This window comes from Drosophila melanogaster, chromosome X, assembly GCF_000001215.4.
Source record: "Drosophila melanogaster chromosome X".
NCBI classification, from domain to species: Eukaryota; Metazoa; Arthropoda; class Insecta; order Diptera; family Drosophilidae; genus Drosophila; species Drosophila melanogaster.
This window is the reverse complement of record NC_004354.4, coordinates 22236565-22252869: the sequence shown is the minus strand read 5'-3', so window position 1 is coordinate 22252869 and position 16305 is coordinate 22236565. Positions and strand designations below refer to the sequence as shown.

Sequence of the window (16305 nt, the reverse complement as noted above, 5' to 3'; positions counted from 1 at the left end):
ACATCAAACTAAGAACAACACTAACAATATTAAGATTATATAAAAAAGAATATATATATATATATAGTAACATGTCCATTCTACACCCACAACTTCCCAACCACACACTATTGTAAACAATCACAGACACACATTAATGTCTAAGTGCGAAATGTAATCAACGGTCGAGAGCCCTTCGATTAAGCTCATTGCTCATTTACGCAGAGCAAAGTGCAAAAGTCCGAAGTCCAAAATCCAGACTCTGTGGCGAGCCAACGTCCACGTCCCCTAAACATCCGATTTTTACGACTTTATTCTCTTAAACTTCGCTCTTAAGCTATCCCAGTCTGCCTATATAAACCCAAACATGTCCCCATATAGTAATTCAGTTCTGAGTACGTTATCAATCGCGATAACCCTGCTAAGCCCACTTCAACTTCGAAGTCCATTATCTAACCTAGTGATAATCCAAAGGGGAAAACGTTTAATAATACATAAAAAACCACATTCTGATCTACTTAATTTAAGTATATTTGCAGTCTGGTTAATATTAGATGTTAGAGTCTAGCGCTAACTCAAGAAGTCTGTCAGCCAGAACCTTCATGGCTTTCTTGACTTCCTTGGCCTCCTTCGCCTTCTTCTTGAGGAACTCGAGATGGTTCTGGGAGTTGGTGACCTGCACGAAGTTCATGAGCTCGGCTAGACGGGCCCACTTGAAGCGCGGCAGGTACTCCATGCTCCACAGTGAGTAATAGAATGGGGAATTATTGCGCGTGGATATCTGCTTATTGTTCAGCAGTAGAACGAGCTGTTTGGCCACATGTTTCGACTTGAATTCCACCCAACCCTCGGCGAAGAGGATATTATGATGCTTACCTAAAGTAATTGAGATTAAGGTATATACTGGGTAATCAGTGGGTCTTATATGTATGCCACTTGGTCTACTCACTTGACTGCGACCGCAGGAAAGCTCTGCCGATGCCGCCGTACTCGCCCAAGATTTCCCGCAGGTGGGTCAAGGTCATGTGCTTGGGTATGTTGGATATGTAAATGATGCCCTTCTTGATTTTCTTCGCGGGATCCGAGGAACTGCAGGCGGCTTTGAAGCTGGCCAGCTCCATTTCATCGCCTTCATCCGAGGGATTTGCCTCCCCATTCGCAGACTCACCATCCTCTGGCTGTGGTTTATCCGAGGTCTCAATCTCCTCCACTTCCATGCGAGTGGGCTTGCGTTTTGGCTTTGATTTCCTTTTTATTTCCTTCATTGTAGTTTACGTTCTCGTGGGTCAAATAAATTTTGTAGTGCACGCTATAGGGATGACAGTTGACAGGTGATGTCTGTCTACGTTTTTATCGAAGAGCTATCGATATGTTGCTGCCTTTTAATTAGGAAGCATAACGCTTAAAAGCACTTTGTAATAGATCATTTGATTTATTCAGTTCTATTTTAATAAAGAAATCGTGCGTTACAAGAATCCTAACCATTTTTTTTTGACAATAACATCAATTGACCACGGAGTAAACTATTTTTTGCCTTAGTAAATGAGATCAGATATGATATAAAAAAGCTATTTACTTTTCATTTCGGCCACACAAAATTTCCCCGTTTACAAATCGAAAAATTCTTACAATTTCGAAATCGAGAACACACATTTTTCGATTTCAATTCGCAATTGTAAAATTCTTACGAATCGAGTAATCGAGTACCGGAGTACCGGAGCATGCCCGAATATTTTTTAAAATGGTATAAAAAGAGGCGCTTGAATGTTAATTAGTTATTATTTAATTTTGGTGCTGTAAATAAGTGTTAGCAACCCCTAATTAAATTTAGGACGCTTGGGCGGAATTTGTTAAAATTTATGTATGTTGTACCTCGTTCTTTTTGGGTCAAAAATCCAGACAGCAGCATTCTTTGCGTGTTTCCTGCTTGCCCTTTATCATTGTCCTGCTAGCGTTTTCCTTCCTTTTTGCCCATTTCCTTCGTGCCTTGCCACATTCAATTGGATATAATAAATACCAAAATGCGATAAAGTATAAGAAATAGCGGACTAAAGAAATTAAAGATGCAAAGCAATGAAAAGCTCTCAGAACATAGATTGCAATCAATGCTCTTGTTTATAGTTCGTATCCAATACTGTCAGAACTTTGGAATTTTAACTAAAAAGCTTGTCAATGAATTTTCTAGATTCTGGCATACTCCAGTGCTTCGTTCGTATATATTTTATCAAAATGTACTTAAAAGTGTTTCGATAAGGCTTCGTCATCATGTTCACAAAATTCAAGTTGCTAAAACTAGATTTTGCTAGATCTTCGTCATCTCTGGCTTGAAATATATGTATAAGTTAACAAACAATCAAGGTCATATTCCCTTAGCAACTAAGTAGCCTCGCATAAACAATGCTGACGCGCCATAATAGAGTTCAGCGCTCTGTGCTGAGACCGTTCGGCGGTGGAAATCCGACACTTCCCATTTCGAGTGTTGCGCTGCGCCGCTCATGTCTTGGTGGCGCGATGCATTGTCGCGTATGGTAAACTAAGCAAAGAATATTGTCTGTACTTTTAGTTCTTACAAAGCTGCTCAAGAAACCACAGCTCCACTCTGGCACATAGCCGTAAAAATAACCTTGTTCTTAATTACACTACATTGCTACGCCATAAGGCTAGCAATATAACTAAGGGGGGGAAGTCAAGCCCTCCAACATAATCAACCTAAATTCAGTATTAAAAGAGGCGTACCTCTACCGAAGAAGGAAGACCCCCTTGACACCGAATAGGAGATCTCTATAACAGGCGCCCAACTTCACCAAGAACCACAGTCTAGTTGATAAAGTAGTTGGGTAGGGTTTGACAAGTTGTTTCCACGGCATCCCATCAAGTAGTCTCTGCCTAGCCTTCGTTGCATACGGACGTTCGCGATTGCCTAGTCTTTTTGTAGTGAAACATCAACTACTCTTCCAATCTTACAGTACACGAGTTACCACATCAGCAATTTCTACGCCAACTCCCCCACCCCTCAAAACCTCCACGGCTGAGCTGTTAGTTCGTCGCAGCATAGTGCAACATTGTGGGCGGAAACAGCTCAGCAAAATGTAAACAAAGACAGTCCCCAAATCTGCCGGGTCAGCAGATTCACAGAAAATAAAACACTTCTCACTCTGTTAGTTTTTCATTTTTAAGCGAACTGTCAAACTGTACAGACAAATTTGTAATCAAATAAAGAGCATTTTCGAAATAAGCCCTTGTTAATAGAGAGCCAACATTTTTCTCCTCCAACACGCAGGTAGCTCCATCTGCATTATATTCTCTTGTAACTGCACGATCTCTCATCAGACCACACCCCTCTCCTGGCTGATCAGCAAGCCATGCCACTAAAGAAGCCTCTACGCTCCCGTTTCCTAGCTCCTGGTACTCATGTCGAGACCTTCAAGGATCACCTGTCTGAACTAATCGACTTCAACATGGAAATTCAAGGGACAGAAGGTATTGACAACGCCATAAGCTTATTTATGGAAAAACTGAAAGAAGCAGCAGTACGTGCTGCTCCGAGTGCTCCACGCAATACGCAAGCCTTTGTGCAGTCACTCCTACCTCGTGCAATAGTTGACCTCCTTCGCCTCAAACGGAAAGTCAGAAAGGAATTTGCAAGAACAGGAGATGTCCGAATCCAGCAGATCTACAGAAGGTTATCAAATCGGCTCCATAAAGTGCTGACCCAAAGGAAACTGCAACAGATAGACAACCTATTGGAGAACATGGGCACCGATACCTCTTCACAATTCTCCTTGTGGAGAATCACGAAAAGGTTCAAGTTTCAGGCATCTCAGAAATCCGCTATAAGAAGCCCATCTGGCGGTTGGTGCCGCACATCACATGATAAAGCAGAAGTGTTTGCAAGCAGCTTGGAGCAAAGATTTAAGCCGCTCGCACTTGCCGATGCGAATCATTGCCGTGTGGTTGCGGAGTCTCTTGAAACGCCATTTCAAATGACACGGCCCCCGGATCCTGTCACTCTCGAAGAACTGAAACAACTTGTTTGTTAACTTGCTTGTTAAAAATATCAAATTGGAATATAAAAAAAAAAACTGAAAAACAACTGAATCTAATGTGCATTTTAAATAATAAAATTATTATAACTACTGTAATTTAAAACATAAATTTATCAAAAAGAACAACATTGAGAAATAAATATTTCATAAAAATATGAAAAGTGTCTATTGCAAAAATCATATCTTAAGGCACGAAGTGCGGACACAACCTCTCAACAATCATTGCCTAGTTAATTTCACACGTCGCACGCTGAATACTCTAATGACAAATATTTTAATATAAAGTCATTTTTGAATTTTTTTTCGTGATATAATGATTCGTCTATTACTATTTCTAAGCTTTGTTTAAATAATAATAACGTTAAAGCAATGCAAAACAAGAATTTTTCGCATGGTGCCAATTGATCAAAAATAATATAGATTTAAAGTCTAAGAACTTTTAAGGTGAAGGGAATATTTTGTCAAATGCATGAGCATACGTGTGCACACATACCATTCTGATTTTGAAAAAAAATATGTAGAGCCTAATGTAATCACAACTTGGAACCTTCCCAAGGCTATCCTAAGCCAGAACTGTATCAATAGAGAAACTATAATAGAAGGCAATAACATTATAAAAGCATTCAATTGTTCTGTCCAATAAGAAGAAGTATTAATTACCAACTCATTTTAGACTATACTCAAGCTATCTATCTAAACAATAATGTATAATAACTTGAACCACTAATACATTCAGACAAAAGAAATAATCGAACAACACAATCAGACGAATAATATCTTTCATATAATAACATTTACAACATTAATCATAGTAGTTATTATTGTAATATTGTACTTTATCAATAAATATAAGACTGTACCCCAAGTTAAAGTTAAAGTTAATTGTAAAATTTAAAAATCAAACCCTAAAAAATGAAAATATTATAAGTCCTAATATTGTATTGTACCCTAATCTAAACGCCTGAGGACAGGCCTTTTTCTTAAGGATGGGGAAGTAGCATATCCATTCTAAACCCACAACTCCTCAATCACACACACTATTGTAAACAATAACACACACAATAATGCCTAAGTGCGAAATGTAATCAACGGTCGAGAGCCCTTCGATTAAGCTCATTGCTCATTTACGCAGAGCAAAGTGCAAAAGTCCGAAGTCCAAAATCCAGACTCTGTGGCGAGCCAACGTCCACGTCCCCTAAACATCCGATTTTTACGACTTTATTCTCTTAAACTTCGCTCTTAAGCTATCCCAATCTGCCTATATAAACCCAAACATGTCCCCATATAGTAGTTCAGTTCTGAGTACGTTATCAATCGCGATAACCCTGCTAAGCCCACTTCAACTTCGAAGTCCATTATCTAACCTAGTGATAATCCAAAGGCTCTAGCTCTTCCTTTATTGGAATTAAAAAGAAAACGTTTAATAATACATAAAAAACCACATTCTGATCTACTTAATTTAAGTATATTTGCAGTCTGGTTAATATTAGATGTTAGAGTCTAGCGCTAACTCAAGAAGTCTGTCAGCCAGAACCTTCATGGCTTTCTTGACTTCCTTGGCCTCCTTCGCCTTCTTCTTGAGGAACTCGAGATGGTTCTGGGAGTTGGTGACCTGCACGAAGTTCATGAGCTCGGCTAGACGGGCCCACTTGAAGCGCGGCAGGTACTCCATGCTCCACAGTGAGTAATAGAATGGGGAATTATTGCGCGTGGATATCTGCTTATTGTTCAGCAGTAGAACGAGCTGTTTGGCCACATGTTTCGACTTGAATTCCACCCAACCCTCGGCGAAGAGGATATTATGATGCTTACCTAAAGTAATTGAGATTAAGGTATATACTGGGTAATCAGTGGGTCTTATATGTATGCCACTTGGTCTACTCACTTGACTGCGACCGCAGGAAAGCTCTGCCGATGCCGCCGTACTCGCCCAAGATTTCCCGCAGGTGGGTCAAGGTCATGTGCTTGGGTATGTTGGATATGTAAATGATGCCCTTCTTGATTTTCTTCGCGGGATCCGAGGAACTGCAGGCGGCTTTGAAGCTGGCCAGCTCCATTTCATCGCCTTCATCCGAGGGATTTGCCTCCCCATTCGCAGACTCACCATCCTCTGGCTGTGGTTTATCCGAGGTCTCAATCTCCTCCACTTCCATGCGAGTGGGCTTGCGTTTTGGCTTTGATTTCCTTTTTATTTCCTTCATTGTAGTTTACGTTCTCGTGGGTCAAATAAATTTTGTAGTGCACGCTATAGGGATGACAGTTGACAGGTGATGTTTGTCTACGTTTTTATCGAAGAGCTATCGATATGTTGCCATGTTGCCTTTTAATTAGGAAGCATAACGCTTAAAAGCATTTTGTAATAGATCATTTGATTTATTCAGTTCTATTTTAATAAAGAAATCGTGCGTTACAAGAATCCTAACCATTTTTTTTGACAATAACATCAATTGACCACGGAGTAAACTATTTTTTGCCTTAGTAAATGAGATCAGATATGATATAAAAAAGCTATTTACTTTTCATTTCGGCCACACAAAATTTCCCCGTTTACAAATCGAAAAATTCTTACAATTTCGAAATCGAGAACACCCATTTTTCGATTTCAATTCGCAATTGTAAAATTCTTACGAATCGAGTAATCGAGTACCGGAGTACCGGAGCATGCCCGAATATTTTTTAAAATGGTATAAAAAGAGGCGCTTGAATGTTAATTAGTTATTATTTAATTTTGGTGCTGTAAATAAGTGTTAGCAACCCCTAATTAAATTTAGGACGCTTGGGCGGAATTTGTTAAAATTTATGTATGTTGTACCTCGTTCTTCTTGGGTCAAAAATCCAGACAGCAGCATTCTTTGCGTGTTTCCTGCTTGCCCTTTATCATTGTCCTGCTAGCGTTTTCCTTCCTTTTTGCCCATTTCCTTCGTGCCTTGCCACATTCAATTGGATATAATAAATACCAAAATGCGATAAAGTATAAGAAATAGCGGACTAAAGAAATTAAAGATGCAAAGCAATGAAAAGCTCTCAGAACATAGATTGCAATCTATGCTCTTGTTTATAGTTCGTATCCAATACTGTCAGAACTTTGGAATTTTAACTAAAAAGCTTGTCAATGAATTTTCTAGATTCTGGCATACTCCAGTGCTTCGTTCGTATATATTTTATCAAAATGTACTTAAAAGTGTTTCGATAAGGCTTCGTCATCATGTTCACAAAATTCAAGTTGCTAAAACTAGATTTTGCTAGATGTTCGTCATCTCTGGCTTAGAATATATGTATAAGTTAACAAACAATCAAGGTCATATTCCCTTAGCAACTAAGTAGCCTCGCATAAACAATGCTGACGCGCCATAATAGAGTTCAGCGCTCTGTGCTGAGACCGTTCGGCGGTGGAAATCCGACACTTCCCATTTCGAGTGTTGCGCTGCGCCTCAAGAAATGCTGAGTCGGCTTGCCGCTCATGTCTTGGTGGCGCGATGCATTGTCGCGTATGGTAAACTAAGCAAAGAATATTGTCTGTACTTTTAGTTCTTACAAAGCTGCTCAAGAAACCACAGCTCCACTCTGGCACATAGCCGTAAAAATAACCTTGTTCTTAATTACACTACATTGCTACGCCACAAGGCTAGCAATATAACTAAGGGGGGGAAGTCAAGCCCTCCAACATAATCAACCTAAATTCAGTATTAAAAGAGGCGTACCTCTACCGAAGAAGGAAGACCCCCTTGACACCGAATAGGAGATCTCTATAACAGGCGCCCAACTTCACCAAGAACCACAGTCTAGTTGATAAAGTAGTTGGGTAGGGTTTGACAAGTTGTTTCCACGGCATCCCATCAAGTAGTCTCTGCCTAGCCTTCGTTGCATACGGACGTTCGCGATTGCCTAGTCTTTTTGTAGTGAAACATCAACTACTCTTCCAATCTTACAGTACACGAGTTACCACATCAGCAATTTCTACGCCAACTCCCCCACCCCTCAAAACCTCCACGGCTGAGCTGTTAGTTCGTCGCAGCATAGTGCAACATTGTGGGCGGAAACAGCTCAGCAAAATGTAAACAAAGACAGTCCCCAAATCTGCCGGGTCAGCAGATTCACAGACAATAAAACACTTCTCACTCTGTTAGTTTTTCATTTTTAAGCGAACTGTCAAACTGTACAGACAAATTTGTAATCAAATAAAGAGCATTTTCGAAATAAACCCTTGTTAATAGAGAGCCAACATTTTTCTCCTCCAACACGCAGGTAGCTCCATCTGCATTATATTCTCTTGTAACTGCACGATCTCTCATCAGACCACACCCCTCTCCTGGCTGATCAGCAAGCCATGCCACTAAAGAAGCCTCTACGCTCCCGTTTCCTAGCTCCTGGTACTCATGTCGAGACCTTCAAGGATCACCTGTCTGAACTAATCGACTTCAACATGGAAATTCAAGGGACAGAAGGTATTGACAACGCCATAAGCTTATTTATGGAAAAACTGAAAGAAGCACGCAATATGCAAGCCTTTGTGCAGTCACTCCTACCTCGTGCAATAGTTGACCTCCTTCGCCTCAAACGGAAAGTCAGAAAGGAATTTGCAAGAACAGGAGATGTCCGAATCCAGCAGATCTACAGAAGGTTATCAAATCGGCTCCATAAAGTGCTGACCCAAAGGAAACTGCAACAGATAGACAACCTATTGGAGAACATGGGCACCGATACCTCTTCACAATTCTCCTTGTGGAGAATCACGAAAAGGTTCAAGTTTCAGGCATCTCAGAAATCCGCTATAAGAAGCCCATCTGGCGGTTGGTGCCGCACATCACATGATAAAGCAGAAGTGTTTGCAAGCAGCTTGGAGCAAAGATTTAAGCCGCTCGCACTTGCCGATGCGAATCATTGCCGTGTGGTTGCGGAGTCTCTTGAAACGCCATTTCAAATGACACGGCCCGCGGATCCTGTCACTCTCGAAGAACTGAAACAACTTGTTTGTTAACTTGCTTGTTAAAAATATCAAATTGGAATATAAAAAAAAAAACTGAAAAACAACTGAATCTAATGTGCATTTTAAATAATAAAATTATTATAACTACTGTAATTTAAAACATAAATTTATCAAAAAGAACAACATTGAGAAATAAATATTTCATAAAAATAATACGTAGTAGAAAATAAAAATTTATAAAATAAATAGAAATATGAAAAGTGTCTATTGCAAAAGTCATATCTTAAGGCACGAAGTGCGGACACAACCTCTCAACAATCATTGCCTAGTTAATTTCACACGTCGCACGCTGAATACTCTAATGACAAATATTTTAATATAAAGTCATTTTTGAATTTTTTTTCGTGATATAATGATTCGTCTATTACTATTTCTAAGCTTTGTTTAAATAATAATAACGTTAAGGCAATGCAAAACAAGAATTTTTCGCATGGTGCCAATTGATCAAAAATAATATAGATTTAAAGTCTAAGAACATTTAAGGTGAAGGGAATATTTTGTCAAATGCATGAGCATACGTGTGCACACATACCATTCTGATTTTGAAAAAAAATATGTAGAGCCTAATGTAATCACAACTTAGAACCTTCCCAAGGCTATCCTAAACCAGAACTGTATCAATAGAGAAACTATAATAGAAGGCAATAACATTATAAAAGCATTCAATTGTTCTGTCCAATAAGAAGAAGTATTAATTACCAACTCATTTTAGACTATACTCAAGCTATCTATCTAAACAATAATGTATCAAAACTTGAACCACTCGAATACATTCAGACAAAAGAAATAATCGAACAACACAATCAGACGAATAATATCTTTCATATAATAACATTTACAACATTAATCATAGTAGTTATTATTGTAATATTGTACTTTATCAATAAATATAAGACTGTACCCCAAGTTAAAGTTAAAGTTAATTGTAAAATTTAAAAATCAAACCCTAAAAAATGAAAATATTATAAGTCCTAATATTGTATTGTACCCTAATCTAAACGCCTGAGGACAGGCCTTTTTCTTAAGGATGGGGAAGTAGCATATCCATTCTAAACCCACAACTCCTCAATCACACACACTATTGTAAACAATAACACACACAATAATGCCTAAGTGCGAAATGTAATCAACGGTCGAGAGCCCTTCGATTAAGCTCATTGCTCATTTACGCAGAGCAAAGTGCAAAAGTCCGAAGTCCAAAATCCAGACTCTGTGGCGAGCCAACGTCCACGTCCCCTAAACATCCGATTTTTACGACTTTATTCTCTTAAACTTCGCTCTTAAGCTATCCCAATCTGCCTATATAAACCCAAACATGTCCCCATATAGTAGTTCCGTTCTGAGTACGTTATCAATCGCGATAACCCTGCTAAGCCCGCTTCAACTTCGAAGTCCATTATCTTACCTAGTAATAATCCAAAGGCTCTAGCTCTTCCTTTATTGGAATTAAAAAGAAAACGTTTAATAATACATAAAAAACCACATTCTGATCTACTTAATTTAAGTATATTTGCAGTCTGGTTAATATTAGATGTTAGAGTCTAGCGCTAACTCAAGAAGTATGTCAGCCAGAGCCTTCTTGGCTTTCTTGACTTCCTTGGCCTCCTTCGCCTTCTTCTTGAGGAACTCGAGATGGTTCTGGGAGTTGGTGACCTGCACGAAGTTCATGAGCTCGGCTAGACGGGCCCACTTGAAGCGCGGCAGGTACTCCATGCTCCACAGTGAGTAATAGAATGGGGAATTATTGCGCGTGGATATCTGCTTATTGTTCAGCAGTAGAACGAGCTGTTTGGCCACATGTTTCGACTTGAATTCCACCCAACCCTCGGCGAAGAGGATATTATGATGCTTACCTAAAGTAATTGAGATTAAGGTATATACTGGGTAATCAGTGGGTCTTATATGTATGCCACTTGGTCTACTCACTTGACTGCGACCGCAGGAAAGCTCTGCCGATGCCGCCGTACTCGCCCAAGATTTCCCGCAGGTGGGTCAAGGTCATGTGCTTGGGTATGTTGGATATGTAAATGATGCCCTTCTTGATTTTCTTCGCGGGATCCGAGGAACTGCAGGCGGCTTTGAAGCTGGCCAGCTCCATTTCATCGCCTTCATCCGAGGGATTTGCCTCCCCATTCGCAGACTCACCATCCTCTGGCTGTGGTTTATCCGAGGTCTCAATCTCCTCCACTTCCATGCGAGTGGGCTTGCGTTTTGGCTTTGATTTCCTTTTTATTTCCTTCATTGTAGTTTACGTTCTCGTGGGTCAAATAAATTTTGTAGTGCACGCTATAGGGATGACAGTTGACAGGTGATGTCTGTCTACGTTTTTATCGAAGAGCTATCGATATGTTGCTGCCTTTTAATTAGGAAGCATAACGCTTAAAAGCACTTTGTAATAGATCATTTGATTTATTCAGTTCTATTTTAATAAAGAAATCGTGCGTTACAAGAATCCTAACCATTTTTTTTGACAATAACATCAATTGACCACGGAGTAAACTATTTTTTGCCTTAGTAAATGAGATCAGATATGATATAAAAAAGCTATTTACTTTTCATTTCGGCCACACAAAATTTCCCCGTTTACAAATCGAAAAATTCTTACAATTTCGAAATCGAGAACACCCATTTTTCGATTTCAATTCGCAATTGTAAAATTCTTACGAATCGAGTAATCGAGTACCGGAGTACCGGAGCATGCCCGAATATTTTTTAAAATGGTATAAAAAGAGGCGCTTGAATGTTAATTAGTTATTATTTAATTTTGGTGCTGTAAATAAGTGTTAGCAACCCCTAATTAAATTTAGGACGCTTGGGCGGAATTTGTTAAAATTTATGTATGTTGTACCTCGTTCTTCTTGGGTCAAAAATCCAGACAGCAGCATTCTTTGCGTGTTTCCTGCTTGCCCTTTATCATTGTCCTGCTAGCGTTTTCCTTCCTTTTTGCCCATTTCCTTCGTGCCTTGCCACATTCAATTGGATATAATAAATACCAAAATGCGATAAAGTATAAGAAATAGCGGACTAAAGAAATTAAAGATGCAAAGCAATGAAAAGCTCTCAGAACATAGATTGCAATCTATGCTCTTGTTTATAGTTCGTATCCAATACTGTCAGAACTTTGGAATTTTAACTAAAAAGCTTGTCAATGAATTTTCTAGATTCTGGCATACTCCAGTGCTTCGTTCGTATATATTTTATCAAAATGTACTTAAAAGTGTTTCGATAAGGCTTCGTCATCATGTACACAAAATTCAAGTTGCTAAAACTAGATTTTGCTAGATGTTCGTCATCTCTGGCTTAGAATATATGTATAAGTTAACAAACAATCAAGGTCATATTCCCTTAGCAACTAAGTAGCCTCGCATAAACAATGCTGACGCGCCATAATAGAGTTCAGCGCTCTGTGCTGAGACCGTTCGGCGGTGGAAATCCGACACTTCCCATTTCGAGTGTTGCGCTGCGCCGCAAGAAATGCTGAGTCGGCTTGCCGCTCATGTCTTGGTGGCGCGATGCATTGTCGCGTATGGTAAACTAAGCAAAGAATATTGTCTGTACTTTTAGTTCTTACAAAGCTGCTCAAGAAACCACAGCTCCACTCTGGCACATAGCCGTAAAAATAACCTTGTTCTTAATTACACTACATTGCTACGCCATAAGGCTAGCAATATAACTAAGGGGGGGAAGTCAAGCCCTCCAACATAATCAACCTAAATTCAGTATTAAAAGAGGCGTACCTCTACCGAAGAAGGAAGACCCCCTTGACACCGAATAGGAGATCTCTATAACAGGCGCCCAACTTCACCAAGAACCACAGTCTAGTTGATAAAGTAGTTGGGTAGGGTTTGACAAGTTGTTTCCACGGCATCCCATCAAGTAGTCTCTGCCTAGCCTTCGTTGCATACGGACGTTCGCGATTGCCTAGTCTTTTTGTAGTGAAACATCAACTACTCTTCCAATCTTACAGTACACGAGTTACCACATCAGCAATTTCTACGCCAACTCCCCCACCCCTCAAAACCTCCACGGCTGAGCTGTTAGTTCGTCGCAGCATAGTGCAACATTGTGGGCGGAAACAGCTCAGCAAAATGTAAACAAAGACAGTCCCCAAATCTGCCGGGTCAGCAGATTCACAGAAAATAAAACACTTCTCACTCTGTTAGTTTTTCATTTTTAAGCGAACTGTCAAACTGTACAGACAAATTTGTAATCAAATAAAGAGCATTTTCGAAATAAACCCTTGTTAATAGAGAGCCAACATTTTTCTCCTCCAACACGCAGGTAGCTCCATCTGCATTATATTCTCTTGTAACTGCACGATCTCTCATCAGACCACACCCCTCTCCTGGCTGATCAGCAAGCCATGCCACTAAAGAAGCCTCTACGCTCCCGTTTCCTAGCTCCTGGTACTCATGTCGAGACCTTCAAGGATCACCTGTCTGAACTAATCGACTTAAACATGGAAATTCAAGGGACAGAAGGTATTGACAACGCCATAAGCTTATTTATGGAAAAACTGAAAGAAGCAGCAGTACGTGCTGCTCCGAGTGCTCCACGCAATACGCAAGCCTTTGTGCAGTCACTCCTACCTCGTGCAATAGTTGACCTCCTTCGCCTCAAACGGAAAGTCAGAAAGGAATTTGCAAGAACAGGAGATGTCCGAATCCAGCAGATCTACAGAAGGTTATCAAATCGGCTCCATAAAGTGCTGACCCAAAGGAAACTGCAACAGATAGACAACCTATTGGAGAACATGGGCACCGATACCTCTTCACAATTCTCCTTGTGGAGAATCACGAAAAGGTTCAAGTTTCAGGCATCTCAGAAATCCGCTATAAGAAGCCCATCTGGCGGTTGGTGCCGCACATCACATGATAAAGCAGAAGTGTTTGCAAGCAGCTTGGAGCAAAGATTTAAGCCGCTCGCACTTGCCGATGCGAATCATTGCCGTGTGGTTGCGGAGTCTCTTGAAACGCCATTTCAAATGACACGGCCCGCGGATCCTGTCACTCTCGAAGAACTGAAACAACTTGTTTGTTAACTTGCTTGTTAAAAATATCAAATTGGAATATAAAAAACAAAAACTGAAAAACAACTGAATCTAATGTGCATTTTAAATAATAAAATTATTATAACTACTGTAATTTAAAACATAAATTTATCAAAAAGAACAACATTGAGAAATAAATATTTCATAAAAATATGAAAAGTGTCTATTGCAAAAGTCATATCTTAAGGCACGAAGTGCGGACACAACCTCTCAACAATCATTGCCTAGTTAATTTCACACGTCGCACGCTGAATACTCTAATGACAAATATTTTAATATAAAGTAATTTTTGATTTTTTTTTCGTGATATAATGATTCGTCTATTACTATTTCTAAGCTTTGTTTAAATAATAATAACGTTAAGGCAATGCAAAACAAGAATTTTTCGCATGGTGCCAATTGATCAAAAATAATATAGATTTAAAGTCTAAGAACATTTAAGGTGAAGGGAATATTTTGTCAAATGCATGAGCATACGTGTGCACACATACCATTCTGATTTTGAAAAAAAATATGTAGAGCCTAATGTAATCACAACTTGGAACCTTCCCATGGCTATCCTAAACCAGAACTGTATCAATAGAGAAACTATAATAGAAGGCAATAACATTATAAAAGCATTCAATTGTTCTGTCTAATAAGAAGAAGTATTAATTACCAACTCATTTTAGACTATACTCAAGCTATCTATCTAAACAATAATGTATCAAAACTTGAACCACTAATACATTCAGACAAAAGAAATAATCGAACAACACAATCGGACGAATAATATCTTTCATATAATAACATTTACAACATTAATCATAGTAGTTATTATTGTAATATTGTACTTTATCAATAAATATAAGACTGTACCCCAAGTTAAAGTTAAAGTTAATTGTAAAATTTAAAAATCAAACCCTAAAAAATGAAAATATTATAAGTCCTAATATTGTATTGTACCCTAATCTAAACGCCTGAGGACAGGCCTTTTTCTTAAGGATGGGGAAGTAGCATATCCATTCTAAACCCACAACTCCTCAATCACACACACTATTGTAAACAATAACACACACAATAATGTCTAAGTGCGAAATGTAATCAACGGTCGAGAGCCCTTCGATTAAGCTCATTGCTCATTTACGCAGAGCAAAGTGCAAAAGTCCGAAGTCCAAAATCCAGACTCTGTGGCGAGCCAACGTCCACGTCCCCTAAACATCCGATTTTTACGACTTTATTCTCTTAAACTTCGCTCTTAAGCTATCCCAATCTGCCTATATAAACCCAAACATGTCCCCATATAGTAGTTCAGTTCTGAGTACGTTATCAATCGCGATAACCCTGCTAAGCCCACTTCAACTTCGAAGTCCATTATCTAACCTAGTGATAATCCAAAGGCTCTAGCTCTTCCTTTATTGGAATTAAAAAGAAAACGTTTAATAATACATAAAAAACCACATTCTGATCTACTTAATTTAAGTATATTTGCAGTCTGGTTAATATTAGATGTTAGAGTCTAGCGCTAACTCAAGAAGTCTGTCAGCCAGAACCTTCATGGCTTTCTTGACTTCCTTGGCCTCCTTCGCCTTCTTCTTGAGGAACTCGAGATGGTTCTGGGAGTTGGTGACCTGCACGAAGTTCATGAGCTCGGCTAGACGGGCCCACTTGAAGCGCGGCAGGTACTCCATGCTCCACAGTGAGTAATAGAATGGGGAATTATTGCGCGTGGATATCTGCTTATTGTTCAGCAGTAGAACGAGCTGTTTGGCCACATGTTTCGACTTGAATTCCACCCAACCCTCGGCGAAGAGGATATTATGATGCTTACCTAAAGTAATTGAGATTAAGGTATATACTGGGTAATCAGTGGGTCTTATATGTATGCCACTTGGTCTACTCACTTGACTGCGACCGCAGGAAAGCTCTGCCGATGCCGCCGTACTCGCCCAAGATTTCCCGCAGGTGGGTCAAGGTCATGTGCTTGGGTATGTTGGATATGTAAATGATGCCCTTCTTGATTTTCTTCGCGGGATCCGAGGAACTGCAGGCGGCTTTGAAGCTGGCCAGCTCCATTTCATCGCCTTCATCCGAGGGATTTGCCTCCCCATTCGCAGACTCACCATCCTCTGGCTGTGGTTTATCCGAGGTCTCAATCTCCTCCACTTCCATGCGAGTGGGCTTGCGTTTTGGCTTTGATTTCCTTTTTATTTCCTTCATTGTAGTTTACGTTCTCGTGGGTCAAATAAATTTTGTAGTGCACG

At 39.6% G+C, this 16305-nt stretch overlaps 4 protein-coding genes across 4 annotated transcripts; all 4 read right to left on the bottom strand.

Moving 5' to 3' along the window:
- Positions 1–455: 455 nt before the first annotated feature.
- Positions 456–1288, bottom strand: CG41562 (uncharacterized protein). Its single transcript, NM_001110620.3, has 2 exons — positions 929–1288; positions 456–855 (listed from the first exon to the last, which is right to left on the bottom strand). Exons 1-2 carry the CDS (start codon positions 1242–1244, stop codon positions 530–532), a joined length of 642 nt encoding a protein of 213 aa, NP_001104090.1. The 5' UTR covers positions 1245–1288; the 3' UTR covers positions 456–529.
- A 4106-nt stretch (positions 1289–5394) lies between these two features.
- Positions 5395–6270, bottom strand: CG46522 (uncharacterized protein). Its single transcript, NM_001414133.1, has 2 exons — positions 5911–6270; positions 5395–5837 (listed from the first exon to the last, which is right to left on the bottom strand). The coding sequence occupies exons 1-2, from the start codon at positions 6224–6226 to the stop codon at positions 5512–5514; spliced, it is 642 nt and encodes a 213-aa protein (NP_001401081.1). The 5' UTR covers positions 6227–6270; the 3' UTR covers positions 5395–5511.
- Positions 6271–10423: 4153 nt separating this feature from the next.
- CG46521 (uncharacterized protein) lies at positions 10424–11298 on the bottom strand. Its single transcript, NM_001414132.1, has 2 exons — positions 10939–11298; positions 10424–10865 (listed from the first exon to the last, which is right to left on the bottom strand). Exons 1-2 carry the CDS (start codon positions 11252–11254, stop codon positions 10540–10542), a joined length of 642 nt encoding a protein of 213 aa, NP_001401080.1. The 5' UTR covers positions 11255–11298; the 3' UTR covers positions 10424–10539.
- A 4131-nt stretch (positions 11299–15429) lies between these two features.
- CG46520 (uncharacterized protein) lies at positions 15430–16305 on the bottom strand. The gene is made up of 2 exons (NM_001414131.1): positions 15946–16305; positions 15430–15872 (listed from the first exon to the last, which is right to left on the bottom strand). Exons 1-2 carry the CDS (start codon positions 16259–16261, stop codon positions 15547–15549), a joined length of 642 nt encoding a protein of 213 aa, NP_001401079.1. The 5' UTR covers positions 16262–16305; the 3' UTR covers positions 15430–15546.